Below are 24,189 nucleotides of genomic sequence, written 5' to 3' on the forward strand. Positions count from 1 at the left end.
CTTCCCAAATGTGAAGAAGGAGCTGAAAATTGATATACAAGAAGCAAGAAGAACACCAAACTTCCACGACGAAAGGAAAAATACAGCAAGACACATAATAGTAAAGCTCCCAAGAATCCAGGACAAGGAAAAAATAATGAAGCTGGCAAGAGGGAAGAAACAGATAACATTCAAAGGAAAACCAATCAGGCTGACATCAGACTTCTCCGAAGAAACACTACGGGCAAGGAGAGAGTGGAGGGACATAGTCAACAGACTCCAAGAAAACAGATGCCAACCAAGAATACTCTATCCCGCAAAGCTCTCCTTCCTCTTTGAAGAAAGAATATGGACATTCCCAGACAAACAGAAACTCCGGAATTTCATTGCAACTAAACCCCCACTCCAAAAAATACTACAAGGAGTCCTAAAGCCAGAACCTCAGAGCGACGAATAACAATGAAAGAAGGCCAAAAAAAAAAAAAAAAGTTATTAAAAGAATAAATAAATAAAATCAAAGGAAAGACAAACACAATGGCAAATACAGATGTTAACATATCAATATTAACTCTAAATGTAAATGGACTAAACTCTTCAATAAAAAGACACAGAGTTGCAGCCTGGATTAAGAAACAAAACCCAACCTTTTGCTGTCTCCAGGAAACACATTTAGCTACAAAAGATAAAAATAGGCTCAAAGTTAAAGGATGGAAAACAATCCTACAAGCAAATGGACCAAAAAAGAAAGCAGGAACAGCTATACTTATATCAGATAAAACAGATTTCAAACTCAAAAAGATAAAAAGAGACCCCAATGGTCACTACATTATGATCAAGGGGACAATACTTCAAGAAGAAATAACACTCATTAACATATACTCACCAAACGAAGGAGCACCAAAATATATCAGACAACTGTTGTCCTCTCTGAAAACAGACATCAGAGAAAACACATACGTAGTGGGAGACTTCAACACACCACTATCAACAATGGATAGATCAACAAGACAAAAAATAAGTAAAGAAACCAAAGCTCTAAATAAAGACCTAGAGCAATTGGGCTTAACAGACATCTATAGAACACTAAACCCCAAAAAAATGGAGTACACATTTTTCTCAAGCGCACACGGATCATTCTCCAGGATCGATCACATACTGGGGCACAAGACAAACATCAACAGATACACCAAGATTGAAATCATATCAACCATCTTTTCTGACCATGAAGGCATCAAACTAGAAATAAACCATAAAAAGAAGGCAAGGAACTTTCCTACCTCATGGAGATTAAAAACCACACTACTGGAAGACCATTGGACTAATGAGGAGATCAAAGAAGAAATTAAAAAATTTTTTGAATTGAACGACAAGGAGGACACCAATATCCTAAATGTATGGGATGCAGCAAAAGCAGTAATAAGAGGAAAATATATAGCAATAGAAGCTCACATCAAGAAACAAGAAAGAACGCAAAGAAACAACCTAATCTCGAAGCTCAAAGATCTAGAAAAAGAACAACAAAAAAACCCCAAAACCAGTAGAAGAAAAGAAATAATAAAAACCAAAGCAGAAATAAATGAAATTGAAACTAAAAAAACAATCCAAAAGATCAATGAAACCAAGAGCTGGTTCTTTGAAAAAATCAATAAAATAGACAAACCCCTAGCCAGGCTCACAAAGGAAAAAAGGGAGAAAGCACAAATAAACAGGATCATCAATGAAAGAGGAGAAATCACAACGGACACAGCAGAAATCAAAAGAATAATCAGTAACTACTATGAACAGTTATATGGAAACAAGTTTAACAATCTAGAGGAGATGGACAAATTCCTACAACTCTACAATCACCCAAAGCTAGATAAAGAAGAAATAGAACACCTAAACAGACCAATTACAATTAGCGAAATTGAAATGGTAATCAAAAACCTCCCCAAAAACAAAAGCCCAGGACCTGATGGATTTACAAATGAATTCTACCAAACATTCAGAGACGAATTAGTGCCTATCCTTCACAAACTCTTCCAAAAAATTGAGAAGGAAGGGACAATACCAAACACGTTCTATGAAGCCAACATTACACTAATACCAAAACCGAACAAGGACAACACAAAAAAGGAAAACTACAGGCCAATCTCCCTAATGAACACTGATGCAAAAATCCTCAATAAAATTTTAGCTATCAGAATCCAACAATGTATCCATAAGATAATTCACCACGACCAAGTTGGATTCATTCCAGGGGCACAAGGATGGTTTAACATCCGAAAATCAATCAACGTTATCCAACACATCAACAAAAAGAAATATAAAAACCATATGATAATATCAATAGATGCTGAGAAAGCTTTCGACAAAGTGCAACACCCATTCATGATAAAAGCCCTTGAAATTCTTGGGATACAAGGAACATACCTCAACATCATAAAGGCCATCTATGACAAGCCAACAGCCAGTATCATTCTCAATGGTGAAAAGCTGAAAGCAATTCCATTAAGATCTGGAACAAGACAAGGATGTCCACTCTCACCATTGCTTTTCAATATAATACTGGAAGTCCTAGCCAGGGCAATAAGACAAGAGAAAGACATCCAAGGAATCCAAATAGGAAAAGAAGAAGTCAAACTATCACTATTTGCAGACGATATGATATTATACATAGAGAACCCCAAAAACTCCACAGAAAAGCTAATTCAACTCATCAATCAGTTCAGTAAAGTGGCAGGATACAAAATCAACACGCAAAAGTCAGTAGCCTTCCTATACACAAACAATAAATCTGAAGAAGAAGAAATCAAAAAGACCATCCCTTTTGTTATTGAAACAAAAAAAATCAAATATTTGGGAATAAATCTAACAAAAGAGGTAAAGGACCTATACAAAGAAAACTATAAAACACTGTTAAAAGAAATAGAAGAAGACACAAAGAAATGGAGAGACATCCCCTGCTCATGGATTGGAAGAATAAACATTATTAAAATGGCCATCCTTCCAAAAGCAATATACAGATTCAATGCTATTCCAATCAAAATTTCAATGTCATTCTTCAAAGAAATAGAACAATTATTGATGAAATTCATATGGAATCACAAAAAACCCCGAATAGCCAAAGCTCTCCTGAAAAAAAAAGAAGGGAATGGAGGCATCAGACTCCCAGACTTCAAACTATACTACAAAGCCATAATCATCAAAACCGCATGGTATTGGAACAAGAACAGACATACAGACCAATGGAATCGAATAGAAAATCCAGAAATAAACCCACAGGTTTATGGTCAACTAATCTTTGACAAAGGAGCAAAGACTATGCATTGGAGCAAAGAAAGTTTGTTCAATAAATGGTGCTGGGAAAACTGGGTCGCTACATGCAAAAGAATGAAGCTTGACCACCACCTCACACCATACACAAAAATCAACTCAAAATGGATTAAAGAACTAGACATAAGACCTGAAACCATAAAATATATAGAAGGAAATATAGGCGAAACACTACGTGATTTGCACATCAAAGACATCTTTACAGACACATCACCCAAAGCTGTGATAGTGAAGGCAAAGATAAACAGCTGGGACTATATCAAATTAAAGAGCTTTTGCACAGCAAAAGAGACAATAACAAAAACAAAGAGAAACCCCACCAACTGGGAGAACATTTTTGCACCCAACACTAATGATAAAGGACTGATCACAAAAATCTGCAAAGAGCTGATGAGTCTCAACAACAACAAAGAAAATAATCCAGTCAAAAAATGGGCAGAAGAGCTTAAAAGAAACTTCTCTGAAGAGGAAATGCAAATGGCCAACAGGCATATGAAAAAATGTTCAACATCACTTGTCATCAGGGAAATGCAAATCAAAACTACCATGAGATACCATCTTACACCAGTGAGAATGGCACATATTAAAAAAACTAGCAACAACAAATGTTGGCGAGGGTGTGGAGAAAAAGGAACTCTTCTGCACTGTTGGTGGGAGTGCAAACTGGTCCAACCACTGTGGAAAGCTGTGTGGAGATTTCTGGACCTACTAAACATAGAGCTTCCATATGACCCAGCAATTCCACTCCTAGGTATTTACCCAAAGGTCACAGAAACATCAATTCCAAAGAACACCTGCACCCCTATGTTTATAGCAGCACTGTTTACAATAGCTAAGCTTTGGAAACAACCCAAATGCCCAAAAATAGATGACTGGATCAAGAAGATGTGGTACATATATACCATGGAATATTACTCAGCATTCAAAAAAGATAAACACATGCAATTTGCAGCAACATGGATGGCGCTGGAAGGGATCATGCTCAGCGAAATAAGCCAAAAAGAAAAAGAAAAATACCGGATGGTCTCACTCATAGCAGGAATCTAGAAAACTTAAATAAGGGACCAGGAAAATGAATAACTATAAGAAAGTGAAAATCAAAATCAACAAAAAACTATGAACCAGAGACACTTTTAGGGGGGCGGGGGCGGGAGGGGAGGGATTGGGGTCAGAATGGGGGGCTGCAATTGTATGGGGAATATAACAATAAAATTTATAAAAAAAAAAAAAAATAGTAAAGTAAAAAAAAAATAAAATAAAATAAAATAAAATTTCACTTCCCAAAATCCTACTAGGAATTTTTATGGAGGTTACATCAATCTCAAAAAATAACGTGGAGGAGAATGTGATCCTTCCAATATCCAGTTTTTCTTTTTAAAAAGTTTTTAAGTTTCTCCATTTATTTGTCATATGTCAGTAATGTTTCATAAAGTAAATTGTGATATATTTATGTATAACTGATATTTGCATTGTATCTTATGGTATATTTTTACTGTGAAATTATTATGCTTGGTATACTGGAATGTATTTTCTTAGTATGATTGTTTTTAAACCTCTACCTGTTAAACTCTTGACTCATTTAAATTTGTTTTGTAGAAAATCATATTCTATGCTAATAATAACACTCTTCACTTATTTTCAGAATTCATATTTCAAAACTTTTTCTTGTTGAGTCACATTGATAGGAGTTCCAGAAAAATGTTAAATTTTAGTAATAGCCAGTATTTGTTTCTGTTTTTCTGACTGTCAGGGTAATGCATCTAGAGTTTTATTAATTATGGTGCTGATTGTTGTGTTGAGGAAAAACTTCTTTCTCAGGCTAAGGGGATATATATATATATATATATATATATATATATATATATCTCGATATAGATCTCTCTCTCTATATATATCTATATCTATAGATATATTATATATACTTGTGTTTATTTAGAAGGTTTATCAAAAGCAGATATTAGAATTTTATTAGATTCCCTTACAGCAGTTGTTATTAAGATATGCTCTTCATAGTCTATTGGTATACTTTTAATTTCTCAATATGAGGACATTTAACCTCTCAGTATTTCTCAAATAATGTCCTAGAATTCCTGGTATAAATATAATTAAAATGAATGGAAATCATATTGATCATGATTTTGCTAACAATGCACAGTAGAAAACAATGCAACTTTAGAAGTCCTTTAATCCTCTACTTGTATTAGGAACAACTAATGCCTGGGACTTGAAATTGTGATTTTTCAAGTCAAGTTATTTTGGGATTAATTCACTTAATGCAATTGCAAACTTGTACCAAGTTTTCCATTTTTATCTGAACTTTCTTTCATGGCCTGAATATCCAGCAAAAGCAGACTTATCCATGTCTGGAAATGTCTGTGTCTCTAACAATAGTCTGAATAGCAGGGTACATGTAGCATTTATAGACCAAGAATATAGTACTATATTCCTCCTAGTCATTAAGGATGCTTAGTGTAAAGGATTGTACTTCATAGATCAAGCAAGGTATCAGTTGACATTGTTTTCCTTTCCAAATAAAAAATCAGGTGATACTGTAAATAGTTCTATTGTAAATATTAGGGAATGTGCTTCTTAAAAGAGATTAAACTCTTGAAGGGGGGTTGGAGTGCTAATTTTGTCCTTGAATGTTAACAGTTCCATAATGGTGAGATTAAAATTGGTTGCTGTTTGCAGATGGCTCTATTATTAGAATTTTCTCACCCCAAAATAAACCAATTTGTTTCGTGAGCATGTACTGTCCCAAGTTAATACTACTAGTATCTTTGTGAATTAGCCATTGTAGTTCAAAAGAAGAGTATGTCCTTTTTCAGTTGAGGTAAGATGACAACCACTTAAGTAATCATAATTTGTAAGATGTCCAATCAGATTAATACACTTTTACTTTGCTATAAATGGCAAGTGAATAGCAATTCAGCTAATGGGCCTTTGTGATAGAGATGACAGGGCATGAATAAAATTATGGCAATATAATGACAGGGAGTTTAGTTCAAATTATTCAATAGGAAACAAACTTATATGTGTACCTTTCTAACTAAAATTTTGAGTACAACTGGGTTGGTAGAATAGTTTTCTTTTGGGCCTCCCCTGGTGGCGCAGCAGTTGAGTGCTGGGCTGTGAAGCTGCCCGCAGCCTCTGCAGCGACAGTTCCATGCCCGGCCACCACCGGCAAGGGTCCCACATGGTGCGCAGACCTCTCCTGTTGTGCCCACTGCTCCTCTCAGCAGTGTATTTCGTCAGTCTGCCTGTTCTGTTCCCCACTCTGGCTCTGGTGAATTCTCTCACCCTCCCGCACTTCTGACTGTACCCAGTGCTTGTTTGAATAAATAAATAAATCTTTAAAAGAAAAGTTTTCTTTTTTCTTAGAATGTTCTTTTTGGCATTCCATAAATAGAAGCTACTCCTTAGAAATGTGTAATGTGATATTTTTTAGTAGTACTATATTATTTGATATAATATCTATTAGGAAAATACATATATAGGTTCTAGAAAAGGAAGAAAGGTTTTATGCTAATTATGATATGAGCAATTGAATTCATGAGCAGCAGTGATAGTTGCCTCTTTCAGTTATTATCTTATAATGAGCAAGAAATGATACTTTATCTGCTATGTATGGTAATTATCGATGCTCCTTTCTGCTCTATAGCCATACACTTTCAGCAAGAGTAACACATGATAATACAAAAATAAATCAAAATATAGTATTGACATTCATCTATGAAAAACAAGAAAATCAGAAAATTCTAGAACGATTTAAACATTCATCTAAAATAATTTTAAGGATAAAATATTACCGCTGTGAAAATTTGTTTTGTAATGCAAATATGTTAATACATACAATTTTAAATCCAAGGGCTATATTGACTGTAGATTTTCCTAGCTTAAGGAGTTACTATAAAGTAAAACCATTTACACTAGAGAAAGTTAGGCATAGATATAGAACTTAATAAAAATTGCCAGGACAACACTTTTACAGTTAGTAATAGTTTAGGAATGGAAACAACCTCTCTTCTACTGTAGAATCATGGAGCACATTATCTAATTTATACACAGGATGTCATGTTGGTCAGCACTTAGAATAAATGAAGTAGATATACACGTATCCCTGGTAATAAATATCTAAACACAATGTTAAAAACAATTGTAGAATGCACAGTACGATACCATCTATATAAAATTCAAAACCTCAAAAATAATTCTATATTGGTATTCTAGAGATGGATACATGTGTTGTAAAAGTATAAAGCATCCATTAAATAATGTATGCCTGCAAACAATAATTTCTGCACATATTTTTTTAATAAATAAGCACTATTCCACAGACATGATAAACATTTTTTACTGGGTAGTTTAGTGAATCTTTTTAAGCATTTGTCTGTTTACTGCAATTCAGACTTAAATTTAAGATATGGATATATGAGATGAGGGAACTCTACTATCCCATGATTGTGATTAGTTGGGAAAGTTTTTAAAACACATGAATATTTTCTTATAATCAGAGCCTTGGTCTAACAGTTATTTTGAAATGAAATACTAAATATACAGTATAAAATGATCAGCTACACAAAACCAATGGTCAATGACAGCACTCTATACATTAGTGTTTTTTTTTTTTCAAGTTTTATTTATTTATTTATACAAGCACTGGGTACAGTCAGAAGTGTGGGAGGGTGAGAGAATTCACCAGGGCCAGAGCGGGGAGCAGAGCAGGCAGAAGGACCGAAGTACACTGCTGAGGGGAGCAGCGGGCGGCAGGAGAGGTCTGCGCGCCATGTGGGACCCTCCTCTGGTGGCCGGGGAGCAGCCGGGGATCGAACCGGCACTGCGGAAGCCGTGGGCAGCTTCGCAACCCAGCGCTCAACCGCTGCGCCACCGGGGGGGCCCACATTAGTGTTCTTTCAGAGGATGAAGTTGATAGAAAAAAATACATCCCTTTTTATTCATATCGGTTCATGTCTTTTATTAATTTATTTTGTTTCATTGAGGTAATATTGATTTGTAACACTATATATGATGTAAAGGTGTAGGTTCATACATCTTTAGTTGTGCCACACTTAATCTTCCATTGTAGTCCACTGGGCTCCCTCTCCTCTTTGTTAGCCTCAATTCTACAGTTCGATTTCTGGGGTTTGGTTTGGTTTGGTTTTGCCTGCTCCTTTATTTTGTTTCTCTAAATTCCATATATGCATGAAATCATCCAGGAATTGTCTTTCTCCTTTCTAACTTTGCTTAGCATAATCCCCTCCAGTTCTATTCATGTTATTGCAAGGCAACATTTCATCTGTTTTTCTTAAAACTGAGTAGTATTTTGGGCCTCCCCTGGTGCGGTTGAGCGCTGCGCTGTGAAGCTGTCTGCACCCTCTGCAGCGCCAGTTCAACCCCAGCCAACCGGTGAGGGTCCCACATGGCGCCACAGACCTCTCCTGTCGCGCCGCTGCTCCCCTCAGCAGTGTATTTCATCAGTCTGCCTGTTCTGTCCCTTGCTGTCTCTGGTGAATCCTCTCACCTTCCCACACATCTGGCCTGTACCCCCAGCTCTTGTATGCATAAATCAATCAATCAATCAATCATCAATCAATCAATCTTTAAAAAAAAAACCAAAAAACCCTGAGTAGTATTTCATTGTGTATGTATGCCACATTATATTTACTAGTCTCTCTTTGGACATTTAGGTTTTTCTATACCTTGGTTATTTTATTTTATTTTTTAAAAAGATTTATTTATTTATTTATTTATTTATTTATTTATTTATTTATTTATTTATTTATTTATTTATACAAGCACTGGGTACAGTCAGAAGTGCAGGAGGGTGAGAGGAGTCATCAGAGCCAGAGTGGGGAACAGAACAGGCAGACTGACGAAATACACTGCTGAGGGGAGCAGTGGGCGCAACAGGAGAAGTCTGCGTGCCATGTGGGACCCTTGCCGGTGGCCGGGGATGGAACTGTCCCTGCAGAGGCTGCGGGCAGCTTCACAGCCCAGCACTCAACCACTGCACCACCAGGGGAGGCCCTACCTTGGTTATTTTAAATAGTGTTTTAATGAACATAGAAATGTATATATACCTTCATATTAGTGTTCTTGCATTCTTTGGTGTGGAATTCCTAGGTGTGGAATTCCTAGGTGTGAAATTGCTGGGTCATATTGCAGATATATTTTAATATTTTGAGTAATCTCTATACTGTTTTCCATAGAGGCTGGACCAGTCTACCTTCCCACCAACAGTGTAAAGGGGCTTCTCTTGTCCCATATCCTCAACAATACTTGTTATTTCTGTACTTTCGAATGTTGAACTTTTTCATGTGCGTGAGGTAGTATTTCATTCTGGTTTTGATTTGCATTTCCCTCATAATAGTGATGATGAGCATTTTTTTCATGTACATATTTGCCATCTGTATGTCTACTTTGGTAATGTAGACATACATTATGTGCGTATTTTGTAATGTATTTTGCTCTTCTGCCTATTTTTTGATTGGGTTCTTTGCTTTCTTTTTGAATTATATGTGTTCTTTGTAGTTCTTAGATATCAGCTCCTTGTCAGATTTATAAAGTGCGAATATTTTCTCCCATATAGTAGGGTATCTTTTCGTTTGTATGGCATTCTCTTGCTAGGAAGAAACTTTTAGCTTGATGTAGTCCAATTTGTTATTTTTGTTTTTGTTTCTGTTTCCATCAGAGTTAAGTAGCCAAATGAAGCCAATGTCATGCCTGTTTTCATCTATGTATTTAATGGTTTCGTTTTGATATCTATCTTTCATTTCTATTTCTCTTATTTCCACTCCAATTTTTATTGTTTCTTTTACTGACTCCTGCTTTTGTTTGTTATTATTTTTCTACTTCCTTAAGGTTTAAGGTATAAGGTTAGATGATTTATTCAAGATCTTTCTTGTTTCTTGATGTGGGCCTATATTGCTACATATTTCCCTCTCAGTACAGCTTTTGCTGCATCTCATACATTCAGGGTAACTCACATGTTCATTTTTTGTTTGTCTCCAGGTATTTTTAAAATTATATTGAGATTGAATGGGCTGGTGGTTGGGTAGTTAAGGTCTAGAAAAGACATAATAATGGTGACAAATGGGTGAAAAAGGAAATTAAGGGTTGAGAAGGAGTTATACTGAGCAACACTATGGGCTTAGTAGGGCTTAAAAGTATACATTTACAATGGAACCAATCAGCATACCATCATTTTCCTGCAGGGTTTAGCCTTAGACCCCATTTTATTAAAACAATAAAGTGGGGGGTATTATGTGTCTTTCCCTGTCGAAGGCAATTTAGTAGGATTGGTTAGAACTCCTATATACTCAGCAGAAAAGGTACTGAATTTGGCAGACAATTTGACATTGTAATTGACTAAAGATGCATTTGGAAAACACAACTTTGGACATTTTTTATCAACTAGTAAGCCTTTCAGTGGTTGATGAATCTTTGGAAACTGCCTCATGTTTGAAGTTTGTTGGCATACTCCTTCATACTTAATTCCAGATTGAGAAGGGCATGGCCATGAAGTGACTGACTAAATACTACTAGTGCCTGCATATTCCTTCCTCCTGTTGCCAGCTCCCCTTTATGTGATCGCCTGGAGAAACGTTGCTCATTCTGAAGATAAAGCCATTGCTTGAAATACTTTTGAAAGTTCTATTTTGAAATCTTATCAAGTCATCTAGTCTCTTTGGCCTTAGTTTTTTTTATCTGGAATATGAAAATAATAATTCCCACTCTGACTCCTAAAATTTGTCATAGAAATCATATGAAAATATCTTATAAAATATTAAGTACTTTGTAGATGTTAACACATCACTCCAGAAACTATACTTTTACTTTATGGCCATTATACACTCTTTAGTCAAAAATACTTGACACAAATGTCTCCAAATGACTTTTGTTCTAATCAAAATATAACTCCTATTTCAAAATATAAAGATTTGAAAAATAACTTGGAGAGTTTCATAAATGCTATGGTCCTCTATATAAAACACATTTTAAGTCCTCTAAAGATGAAACTTATTGTGTTGAAATTGTGAGGGCATTTTATGAATGGGAAATGAAATTTAATTTCTCTGTTTTTCCTCTTCTGCAGGAAGTTACCAAAGCAGTCCAACCTCTCTTACTGGGAAGAATCATAGCTTCCTATGATCCAGATAACAAAGTGGAACGCTCCATTGCTATTTACCTAGCCATAGGTTTATGCCTTCTCTTTATTGTGAGGACACTGCTTCTGCACCCAGCCATTTTTGGCCTTCACCACATTGGAATGCAGATGAGGATAGCTATGTTTAGTTTGATTTATAAAAAGGTAATACTTCCTTGTACAGTTTCCATGCTTCCTGTAGTGGCATCATGCTTTAAATGTGATTCTGGTACAAGTAAGGGATATGTGTTGAAGTCAATTCTGTATGCATATAAAATAAGTGGTGGCGATAATTAATGTTTCTAGTTTCTCTTGGTAATTTAATTCACTTTATCTAATAATTACTGAACACCTTCTATAAATTGCCTGTTTTATGGATTATTTTTCACTAGTCATGTCATCATTTTTTAAAGAATCCATGGCTCCCTACTGAAATGACTCAATATTTTTATGTTCAGTAAGAAGAGTATACTATGTAATTATTAATGGTAACCCAAGCAGTAAAAGTTTCCACTGTAACTGTTCATTACATAGAGGTGACATCCACTGGGTTATTTTAGGTTAGATTTCTGTTATCCTGTGAGTGCTACAAATTCAAAATTGTGGGGACAGCATGGGCTTGGCAATCATAAGAATCTTGCCTGCCTTTCTTGTGTATTGTTCAGACAGGAGCTAAAGTTGCTGAAGTATAGTTTAGATGAATCCAAGTTAAGACTTTGATATTTTAAAAATACAATTTAAGGTCATTTCAATGACGTGTTCTTTCACCAACCTGATTCCAGACCTTAGGTGACTGCTTGCAACTGCCAGGTCATTATGGAAAGCTGTTTTAATTCAATTATTTGGCTATTGCTTTATCTCTTTTTTCTTCCCCTAATATAACAACTATACACTTGCCTTATAAAGGGACATAGATATGAAATTACTTCTAGCATCCCAGGATGCTTCTGTAATGTAAATGCAAGGTCAATTGTGTTATAAAACCTTGATAGCTGTACTTTATTGTTCAAAAGGCTTTTATGGAGGCACAAGAAAAAAGCAGAGTCCACAGTATAATCAAATCACTTCAGCTGCCATTTCAGTTCATAAGTACCAGGAAAGCAATGGTGATTGATCAACAAAATTTTATTTTGATCCAGAGATTTTGCTTAAGTGAAGAATTTGCTAGGTATCATTTAGAATGTGCAATTTACTCATAATGCATATAAAAGACAGTTGAATTTAGTTTTTAAAGTATTTTTAATGTGCTTATTGGTATAACTAAAGCCTAAGGATGTGCATGACAAGCTTCTAAGTGATTTTGGTCTACTATCTTGACTCTCGTGATAGAAACTGTTATCCCTATTTTATGGATATAAGAAACTAGGGCCTAAAATACATGGTACATTATGCACAGGCTTCTCCCAAATTTCTAAAATGGGTAAATCATAATCCTTGGAGTGGAGGGTTTTTCAACTACTAGGGAAAATAAAATAAGCATGGTAAACTGTTACACAGAAAGCAAAGACATGAGTGCTCTCTGGGCTACAAAAGGGAAGATTAAAAAATAGCAGGTTTATTTGTAAAGAAGTCCATATATATCATTTGGCTGAAATACAGCCATATACTGCTTTCATACCTAGTGTGTATTAATGAAGATTTAGAAGCTAGCATAGCTGTCCTTCTTTCTCAGTATTGAGTATCTGTTCAATATTCAATATCTATTCCTACCTAGTTTGCTTTTATTGACCAATATTGGCATCCTCCCCAAAGATGTGAAAACATCTCGACATGGCTCTGGTTTGATTCCTAAAGTGAGCCTAAAGTAAACTGGTCCCAGTTTCATTCATGTGGTTGGCAGCAGCCATTACCCTTCCTACCATATTCCAAATTTTGTAATAGAGCACTCTTTTGCTTTGTTCTAAAATCTGCAATTGTGGTACATCCAAATTATATTTTGAATTGAGTTTTGTCTGTGAATTTCAAGAAGTTGGAACTAACCAAACTTAAGAAAAGTTCACACAGCACTTGTTCATGCACACAGTTCCATGATAGGCCCCATGGAAAACTCAGTCCCTTGAGACTGAGTCTGTGCCTAAATCATGTGTAATCCAGCTCAAAGGATTCCCTCCCACCCTTCCATATTGCTCAAAATAGTGTTTTGGAATTCTGCCTCCTCAATAAAATCTCTTCATAACCAGATATATGACCTTTTTCTTTATCTACACTGTTATGGTTTATGACAATAAACTCATTTATCATATGTAACTAAGGTTGCTTTGTAAAGAGAATTATGTTTAAATAAACCTTAATCCCTGAAGCGTTGAATACAGTGATTTGCCTCTACTGAGTGCTGCATATTATGTGAGAGATTCAGTTGAAACAAGTATTTGATGGGTACTCTCCAATGAAAGCCATCAAGATGGGCATTTCAATTCTTATTAAATTTTATAGGCAAAGTATGACTGATCTTTCATAATCATATTTATCTTAATGATAAATTCTATTGTATATGTATTTTTCTTTGTAAATTTTAAGAATTTTGTATTGTTAATATGATCTTTCCCAAAATTATTAGTGATACAGTTATTCACAATATACTTTTATTGACTTTAATGGTACTTTTACTCAATAGAATTACTGTAGTACTACATGAAAAATTCAGAGCTAAGGTTTTTTTTTCCCTTTCAAATTTCACTGCCTTTTTTCCTTTTATAAAAATAATACAAAAACAAAATAAATACTGCTCACACTATGTAACTGAATATATAAGTACAATATCTTTCCCACTTTTGAGGATAAAAATAATTATTACTCTCTTACTACTGAAAATAAAATAGCTAAAGGTATGCCAGTATCATATTTGTTGTGAAGAGAATACAGAAAGATACTAAACTGGATGAAATATAAAATAATTTTCATTACCTTTACTTAAAATGCATTTATAGTAACTTAATTCCTCAGCTGTATTATGATGTTACTTATATTTGTCTCTGTCAACACCATCTAATGTCCCCTTTTCTTTTTAGACTTTAAAGCTGTCAAGTCGTGTTCTAGATAAAATAAGTATTGGACAACTTGTTAGTCTCCTTTCCAACAACCTCAACAAATTTGATGAAGTATGTACCTACTGGCTTAATATTTTATGTATTATTGTTATAAATTGTAAAACTTCCCCCCAAAGTTTTCTGAGTCATATAGCAATTATAAGTGGTTAAATTGTATGCATCCTTAACTTCCTGTTTCTAAAAACTGACAAAGCTAAGTTGTGTAGCAGAAGACCATTCTCGGGTTTTGTGGGACAACTCAATTCAAAGGCACCTTGACTTGCTGTGTATTTAATAAGGTTTTTCAAAATTCAATCCTTGTCAGATCTTGTTTCTCTTTAATACTTTAAATCACTTATTTACTTTGGCTGAGTATGATACTCTGAGCAGTGCCTGTTAAGTGCTGTCTTGTGTCACAGACAAAAGCAAGGTCCTTGAGGACAGATATGCTGTTCTATTTATCTTTGCATTCCTAGTACTGAACAAGGTGCTGGATCCAGAGCAGGTACTAAGTAAGTTACCATTGAATTGAGCATGCTTTATTCTGAAGATATCATCAAATGATAGAATTGTGCAGTTGAGTAGTTGAAGCTTCTGAAGTAGTTGAAGCTTCTTTTTTTCCCCATGTTCTGTGCCATCACTCTTGCTTTATAAAAATAGAAGAAAATTATTTACAACAAATTCTTTACATGATACTTAAGATGCTCAGTCTCTATTCCATTGAGTAAAAACATACTTTAAAAAGCAGCGACTTCAAATTTGTCCCCTGGGAAATCCTGGACTGTGTGTACAGTGTTAAAGCACATTGCTGTGTGCTCCATGTAACAAACACCTAGCTTTTTGCATATTCAGAACCAGGGGATGTTTGGTTGTATAAGTTCACTGAGCTTGATTTCTTTCATCTATGCTTGTTTGTTTGGGGGTGAAGGTGGATAAAATGTATTAGTTTTCACTATGATTTTATTTTCCAGGGACTTGCATTGACTCATTTCGTGTGGATTGTTCCTTTACAAGTGACCCTTCTGATGGGGTTGCTGTGGGAGTTGTTACAGGCCTCTGCCTTCTGTGGACTTGCTTTCCTAATTGTCATTGCCCTTTTCCAGTCCGGCTTAGGGAAGATGATGATGAAGTATAGGTAACACTATTTCCATAGCTTTAAAAGGTTTTAAATTAAGTTTTCAGAAAGCCCTCTCTAACAGAGCCCAGGACTACTGTACATAGTGAACTGTGATTTATTTACTGGGTGCTACTAAAAAGGAGTTATTTTAGTGGCATTAATGATTTAGTGGCATCAATGATCAAGATTTAGGTAGAATGAATGAAACATGTAAATGGGAGGGAATGCATATATTTTAGATAGAATTTATAAGCTTTTCCTACTCTGGTTCATGGATCATCATGCCAGAACTCTACTTATTTATTTTTTTTTATTACAAAATGAGTCAGTGATACCAACTACTGGTAGTGATAGAAGACTTCTAGTTTGTCAGCTAGGGTATGATAAAAATGCAAATTTTGAATCAGCTAGCTCTTGGCTTGAATCTCACTTTGCATACTTACTAGTTAGGTGAGTTTCTGGCTTTTTAATCTTTAAAATGGAGATAAATGCATCTTTAGACTGTTAGATTAGATTAGAAATAATAAATGGAATGCATTTAGTACAGTGTCTGGCATGTTGAAAGCACTTAGTAAATGGCAGCTGTTCTTTTTGTTACCATCTATTGATAAAAGGAAATGTGACTTTTCTTAAAACCTTGAGCAATTCTTAGTGGATAATTTGACTTGTTTTCATGAAGTATTCAATTGGTTGATTGATTAATTGGTTTACAGAGATCAGAGAGCTGGGAAGATCAACGAAAGACTTGTGATCACCTCAGAAATTATTGAAAATATCCAATCTGTTAAGGCATACTGCTGGGAGGAGGCAATGGAAAAAATTATTGAAAATCTAAGACAGTAAGTCATTCTGATAATTTTTCAATATAACTAGCAAGTTAATGTTTAATATTTTAAAAATAAGTCTATCACAGTGAACTTCCAACTCATCTTTTCAGTTTCTGACAAACAATTGGTTTAAACTAAGTCAACATTCATCATGATTTGTATAAAGTCACTTTCATGGGGTGTAGTTTTATATAGTTGATCACATGTGTTGTTTTGTACTTTAAGGATATTTATACCTTATGGAATAATTGCCTGTATGTGTTTACAGCTATTTAATATGCTTATTTGATTAAAATAGTGATCATGAAACAGGAAGTTGATTGAAATCTTAAATGGAACTGCTAGATTACTAAATATATATAATGATAATACATAATTATAATATATAATTTTGAACAAAATGAGTGATTTTTCTATTACATTTTACTTAATTTATGTGTTCACAAAAAATGAAAAACTCTCTATTTGGTTAAAATGTCTGTTCCTTATTAACTTAATGCTGGATAATGTCTATAAATTGTGTTTATATAAGCTCTCCAACTTGAGAAGTTCAGTGTAAGCGAACCACCACCTGAGATACAGTCATTACCTGGCACTTATAACTAGTCTTGTTTTAACCTCAGACAACCTTTCTTTCATTGATTAGGAAAGACTCTCTCCAGCAAAAAAAGTCAGCACAGACTGAGATAGGATCACTGAGAGAATTTTGGGCAAAATATATGGCATTTCTGTAGTCATGATACCATTTCTCTTTAGTCAAGTTCCAGGTTTTATAAAAAATGGTTTAGGATACTCAGTGAGGTTGACTATACAGTTAAGTGCAAATAATTTTGGGATGTATTGCATATGAGAGTTTCACAGGGGCAGATACCCTATAAGGAAGAGGAAAAATACTTTTTGGGTGGCATGAATATGTGTTATCAGGAATTCAGGCTGTTGATTCCAGTGGACAATGGTAACTGAGCTGCAGGTGTGTGATTGGAACAACAAAAGAAATGCTGAAATGTTAATTCCTTTGCCATGTAAATAGAAAGAGTAAAAGAGTATTTATTTTCCAAACATTAATGGTCACCTGTTTTTATTATGCCTTACAAGACAAATCCAGGAAAGGAATTATATTTTGCTTTCCAGAATATGCTTAAAGTTCTTGGGGGAATTGATTCATTGGTTGAAGTTGTTTATCCCCCATCACACTTGTCCCTTGGTCACACTTACGCCTATAAGCATAGACATAGCAAGAGTGATGAGGTCATCAGAGAATCCAGTTTTCTCAGGCTTTATGGTAACTCCTGGTCAGGTTATTCTTGGTGCTCACTTATCTTGACTTTGGGTTTTTAACCCTCTTCCTCAGAAGATTAAATCTATCCATCCTAGTCTGTATTTCTTTTTGACCAATTCTAATAGTCAATGTGGTTGTAACTTGTATAATCCAGTTCCTTAATGTGGCATGAAATTGTTACCTGAAAAGGTTGGACAGTACTGATGTAAATATGGGAAAGTAAGAATTGCTTCTACCCAAGAGAGCAAATATAATGTTCTGGAAAAATTGGCAGGATGTACTTCAAAGAGGTGATTGCCTCAGCCTGGGCCACTGTTGAATTGGGCAAAAGGATTTGCAAGCTCCCTGAAAAAAATCTATTCTTTTATTGCTCCTTGATAATAAAGTCATTTTCAATTTTTTTTATGAGAAACTCATAAAATATTTTTATGACTCATAAAGTGTTAGTGATTTTATTATGCGGAGCATAGATTCCTGGGTGACTTATAAATGTTCATTAATCCATTTTTCTTGTAGTCCTACTTCTTCCCCTGCTGTCAGCTGTTTCTTATTCATTTCAACAACAATTTGGACAAATTTGTTCACATTTTTATGAAGTGTTTTCTAGGTTTTTTTAATATCAACCTAGAAAATATTCTTTTTTTTTCTTTTGAAGAATGAGGGACACACATTGTGTCATGCCCTCTGCTGTGCTAACAACTCCACAAGGAGATGCTATTTTGCTTTCCTTCTATAGGCTCAAAGGAAAGACAACTTGCTTGAGATAGTATAGCTATCACTGGCAGAGCTAGGGATTAAACCCCAGTGAGATTCTAAAACCATAATCTGTCTTCAGTGACAAAAAATTGAAAAAGATAAGGCTTGACTTCATTAGACTGTGAATCACAATCTAGGTAGGGCACCTTGAGCTCCATTTTCCTCATCACTGTACTCAGGATTACATTTTTTCCCCCAGATTTTAAAGAGTTACTCAGGATTCTGCCACTTGAGAATAAGAAGTTTTTTTTTTTTTTTCTGAGTTATAAAAGTATGTCGAACTAGAGTCCAAAGGCTAGGCATGGCTATTGCTTCTCCCTTTGGATCCCTCCACCTGTCTGGATCACTGCTGCGCTTTCCCTTACAGTGGCTGAATGAGGAGGATCATAGGGATCCCACTTTTTATGGTCCTGTTTTAGAAGGACAGAGGTTGAAGGCAGCGTTGTGCACTGTTCTCACCAATCTCTGTACTCCTTGTTTTCTGACTGTTGGAGCATTTAAAACTATTATCAATGTATCAAAAAAAAAAAAAGCACATTTGCAGCTCAGTCTAGAAGATCAAAAATGTAAAATATGTTTATATAATCACAAAAAAATAAAATTATTTAAGTAGATGATGGCATATGAGTGGAAGAAAAGGCAGTTGAGGCGACTTTTGTTATCTTAGATATATCTGCAGCCTTTGAATTGTTCAAACGACAGGTGATTCACTTTCTAATTCAAGTGCCGGAAATTTAAAAATCACTTCCAATTTTAAAAATTAAAATCAAATTTTTTGAACTATTTATCTTCACATCGCTCCCAAAATGCGACAAGCCTGAGAATGACAGTTTTGGTTCTTAGGGGTCAAGGAGAAATTTTTCTTAACCCTCTGGGTTCTTCTTGGTCTATCATGTAAACAAATGAATAAGAGACATTAGTAGGAGAAAAACAACAAATTTAATTACCTACCTATAGAGAATTTACTTCCCGGTAAATTCTAGAGTAAATAGGATGGGCTGGGGGCTTTTATTCTTGAGCTCAGGAACAGGATAGGGGCCTGGATGTCAAGGAGGTGCTCTGTATCTGGATGTCTGCCATATAGTTAGGCTTCTCCAATAAAAAGAGCTAGAGATGACCCTAAAAAAAAAATGTAATATATTTGGATTACAAATAACTCTAGTAAAATGAGAGAGGCAGACTTGAGAGGATGCAGTATCTACTCTCCTCTAATTTTTTGGAAACTACTTGCAGCAGAATCACTTAGGTTCTTTTAAAAACCCATATTCTGGAATACTATTGCAGATTTATTCAGTAAATATTTTTGAGAGGTGAGTCTGAGGCTCTGTATTTTAACAAGTCTCTCATGAGATTTTAACTCATGCTAAGGTTTGAGAAATTTGTGGCTTATGTTATTTTTAATTTTCTCCAAAGACAAGCTAGAATTTCTAAAGCATTAAGAATCTATTAGGTGACAATCAAATTGTTCTTTTCCTTTAACATTGTCTTCATTTCCATATTTAATTGATTAAATTATCAACCCACCACAAAAAAAGACCAAATCCTCATTTTAATGTAATAAAATTAATGATAATTTTAGTAATTAAATAATAAAATTAACAATAATTTACTTTAATAATAAAGAAATATATTTAAAAAGTAGTAATAATAATTGAGATTATTAATTTTAAAATATTTATAGGTATTATATGCAAGTCACTGGTTCATTTATTGTTTTTGCCTGTTAGACAAGATGACTCAGGAAAAGAGTTAAATAACTTTCTGGAGGTCACGCAAATCATACAGGGTTGTGAAAAGTATCAGAAAACAGAGAAAAAGACTCAAGAGCCCACCTTCAGACTTTATATTTTATAATGTCTAATATCTGAAAAGTAAATAAGCACCCTGAATCTTATTTATTTTTTTATAGAACAGAATTGAAACTGACCCGGAAGGCAGCCTGTGTGAGATACTTCAATAGCTCAGCTTTCTTCTTCTCAGGGTTCTTTGTGGTGTTTTTATCTGTGCTCCCCTATGCACTGCTCAAAGGAATCGTCCTTCGAAAAATATTCACAACCATCTCATTCTGCATTGTTCTGCGCATGGCAGTCACTCGGCAGTTCCCTGGGGCCGTGCAGTCATGGTATGACTCTATTGGAGCCATAAATAAAATACAGGTAATGTGCCATGACTGAACAGTTATATTATGGTTCTAGAACATTCTAGAACCTTTCTGGAAGGCTGACTCTGTAGAAATGAATTCCTGGTTTTGGGCCTGTTTATTGTATAGGATTTCTGCTCTTGATGTCTATATGTGATCTAGTGAGTCCATGTAATGAAGGCCTAGTGAAATGAAGACCAGTGAGATTCTCCTAAGACAGAGAAATTGAAGAAAATATTATCTCTGCATTCTGGAGAATTTTATTCAAATAATAAATCCATAAATAAGTTCTAATGAACTTGACTGTGCAAAAAGATGGAGACAGTCACCATGAAGCTAACACTAGGCATGTTCACCACAAACTTTTATAAACATTTCCCTATTCAGTATGATGGATGAGAATGGCATTTTATGCCACATTAGTTACTTTAAAATTCCAGCAAGGCTGTAACTAGTAGCTTTGAAGATAAGTTTTGAAATCCTCTGATGATGAGTTTCAATTTATACAAAGCTAATCGAATCATCACCATGAATCTGTGTGTGGTTATGATTATGATTTTTATAATTTATATGCAGATCAGAATGGTTTGTTAGATATATTTTGACATTCATGTAAATATGAAATCCAGAAAATAAATGACAATGACATAAATGAAAACTGAAGGTAAAGCCACTTTTCAGTGGTTCTGCCAGTTTTTAATTAAACCAGTTTTCAGACAGTGGCACATAGATCTGATTTTGGGCCCAGACCTATTTTTTTTACTTCTACATTTGAAAAAAAAAATCAATTAGTTTCCTCTGATTAATATTGGGAAATGTGACAAAAGATATCATGGCTTCAGCCTCTTTTGAAAAATTGAATAGAGAACTGAGTACTCTCTCACAATCAGTGGCAGCTCCCCCAATCAGAGATACTTTATCACAATCTCAACTCAGCCATCTTCCTTAATCACAGCACCTTGAAAAGACTATGCAACTTTGAGATCTGTGATTTAGACAAGTTGGCGAATGTAGCTCAGAATCATGGCAATCCTTGGAGTTATTTTGTTTCTTCTGTTAACCCATCAGGGTTGTGTGTGTTTGATGGGGGCCAAGGGGAATTGTTGAGGGGAAGAGACTTGAACAGAGCCATAGAGTCACTGAACAGGAACATAACTGGAGAACAGATATTCAAAACAAAACTGGGAGAGAAAGAAGCCAATGTGGAAATTTCAGTAAAAGAGAAGAGAGAAAAGCAAAGAAGTACTAGATAAAGCTTGGCAAGTAGCAGTCTTTTTTTACTACCTTCTACAGGGAAGACCTCAGGATGCATGGACTTAATTCTTCCTTGTGTTCCAACCTTCCTCAGGAAAGTATGCCTTCTTTTTAGAATTAAGGGTTCTTGCTTAAAATCACTTGTATCAGATCATTATACCATTACTGAACCCAGAGAAGTGATGTTTATGATGCCCCTAATTAGGAGGTGCTGTAAAGATGAACACATTAGTTCTCTCTCTGTCCTAATGATGAATTGAAGCACATGGGTGGGTAATTCAGAGTTACCTCATAAATTCATCACTAAGATTAAGATATGTAACAGTACAAAGAAGACTCAATGGTATGTCAAAATCTACTGTATAAAAACAGTTTTATATTTGAAATGATGAAATCTAATACTTGGCAATTTTTAGAACTTTAGAACACTTATAAACTTATTTTATTAAGACATCATTTCTAATGTAATTCATAAAATCCAAATATGAGATGCAGCACTATTAGAGAGTAATATAGTTGTTATGATACACTAATCTGGTTCTATGATGCATGTTTGCTCTCTTTTGAAACAGGATTTCTTACAGAAACAAGAATATAAGACATTAGAATACAATTTAACAACCACAGAAGTCATGATGGAGAATGCAACAGCTTACTGGGAGGAGGTCAGAATTTTTTTTAATTGTTTTCACTAAATACTTAAGCAGTTTCTTCTTGGTGAATCTAGTTTTCATCTCAGTGAACAACAAAGTTAGTGTGATGATAGTTTGTGAGAACTATTTTATAGATTAAGAAGTAGAGGCCCAGGAATATTACAGTATAAAAATCTCTTCAGCATTTTCCATCAGAACTTGTTTCACAGGACCGTTTAGGAAATAATACAAATCTCATCAGTTTTGGAGTCAAACAGAGCAGGATTTGCATCCTGACTCTGCCATTTGTGTAATCTAGTCCAAGTTACTTTGTGGAGCTATTTGTTCTCCGTCTGCAAAGTGGGAATATTAATATTTACTTAGTAAATGTGTTCTGAAGATTGACTGAGATAACTTATGTAATGTGTTCAGCAGAGTGATTATGTTTATAATCACTCCTCAGTAGATGCTAACTTCTCTACTCCAAGGTGCATTCCATATACCGTTCAATATAAAGGTGTATGAGAGATAGACCAATGTATATTTACTTATTTTCACTCATGGTTATAAATTCTCTCCTATTTTTCATAGCCAGAACAAAATATTATCACAAAATATTATGATTTTTGGCATATGTGAGTATTGAGAACTCTTGATGGTTTTATTACTGTACACTTGTTGAGTTCTTCTTTATCATTTATCTGCTAAGTAAAGATAGATATTGTGAAATAAATGTCCTATTTCTACATATTTCACAATATCATAAATTGATTTTATTTATATAAGTAACTCATCCAGCAGAGTTTCACTTCAGTTATTAAGTTACAGGTAAGGGAATAATTCTTTATCTGTCTCACAAAATTGTTTTTGGAAACTTGTGTGTGTAATGTTACATTTTTGCTTTGGGAATTGCAAATTCCCTACTAGATATGAAGGGAAAATGAAAAATTTGACATTTCCACACAATTTTTTTCCCTTCTTTGGTGGAAAATTACTTTACTCTCCCTCCATCTCATAAAATAACTCTGAGTATGTGCCAGGCACTAAAATAAGCACTTCATACATTTTGTCTTATATAAATAGCATTCCTGTTATCCTAAGTAATATGAATATTTCCATTTTACTGATAAAGAAATGAAAACTTAGAAAGGTTAAGAGGCCTTTAAAAACTTTTTATTTTTATTTCAGTTCATTTATGTTTAAATTAAGTACTTTTTTTTTCTTACATTTGGGGGCAGTATATGATTTCTCCCCTCAGGTGTGGTCACCATAGTTCTCCCACTGCCACACCTGTGGACCATCACTGTGGTCCCTGGTGCTCTTCCATCTCCCTCCTTCTGTCCCCTCACGTTTAAAAGAAAAAATATAGAAAGGTTAAGGTATCTACTTAGCTCACATAACTGACAAAGGCCAGCAGAGTTGGATTTTGAACCCAAATATCACAGTCTGCAACCCTTTTTGCTAGATTGTTGCCTCCCACCTGGCTGTGTCCTCATCTAGTCTTTGACTCTCACGTATTAAACTCAGAACTCATTAATGGTATTTTCTCAGGACAGTGGCCCTTGTTGTTGTGCCGTCTTCCATCATGTCTGAGCCTTCAGTGTTCACATGAACAAACATCCCATACTGTCCATAACAGTTATATTTTATAGTGATTTCTTTAGAAACTTTCTCTTTTAGTCATATCCTAAGCATTGTGAGCAGCTAGACTTAATCCA

General features: G+C 34.8%; 1 protein-coding gene across 1 annotated transcript in view; it reads left to right on the forward strand.

Moving 5' to 3' along the window:
• CFTR (CF transmembrane conductance regulator) overlaps window positions 1–24,189 on the forward strand; it is a gene marked incomplete at its 5' end in the record, with an annotated part of 159,942 nt that overhangs the window by 43,094 nt on the left and 92,659 nt on the right. Inside the window, 6 exons of the mRNA XM_084229492.1 lie at window positions 11,390–11,605; window positions 14,449–14,538; window positions 15,438–15,601; window positions 16,297–16,422; window positions 20,355–20,601; window positions 22,412–22,504. Coding sequence (XP_084085618.1) covers window positions 11,390–11,605; window positions 14,449–14,538; window positions 15,438–15,601; window positions 16,297–16,422; window positions 20,355–20,601; window positions 22,412–22,504 — 936 coding nt within the window. The remainder of the gene's footprint in view (window positions 1–11,389; window positions 11,606–14,448; window positions 14,539–15,437; window positions 15,602–16,296; window positions 16,423–20,354; window positions 20,602–22,411; window positions 22,505–24,189) is intronic.

The sequence above is a fragment of the Talpa europaea genome, assembly GCF_964194135.1.
Source record: "Talpa europaea genome assembly, chromosome: 3".
Classification (NCBI taxonomy): domain Eukaryota; kingdom Metazoa; phylum Chordata; class Mammalia; order Eulipotyphla; family Talpidae; genus Talpa; species Talpa europaea.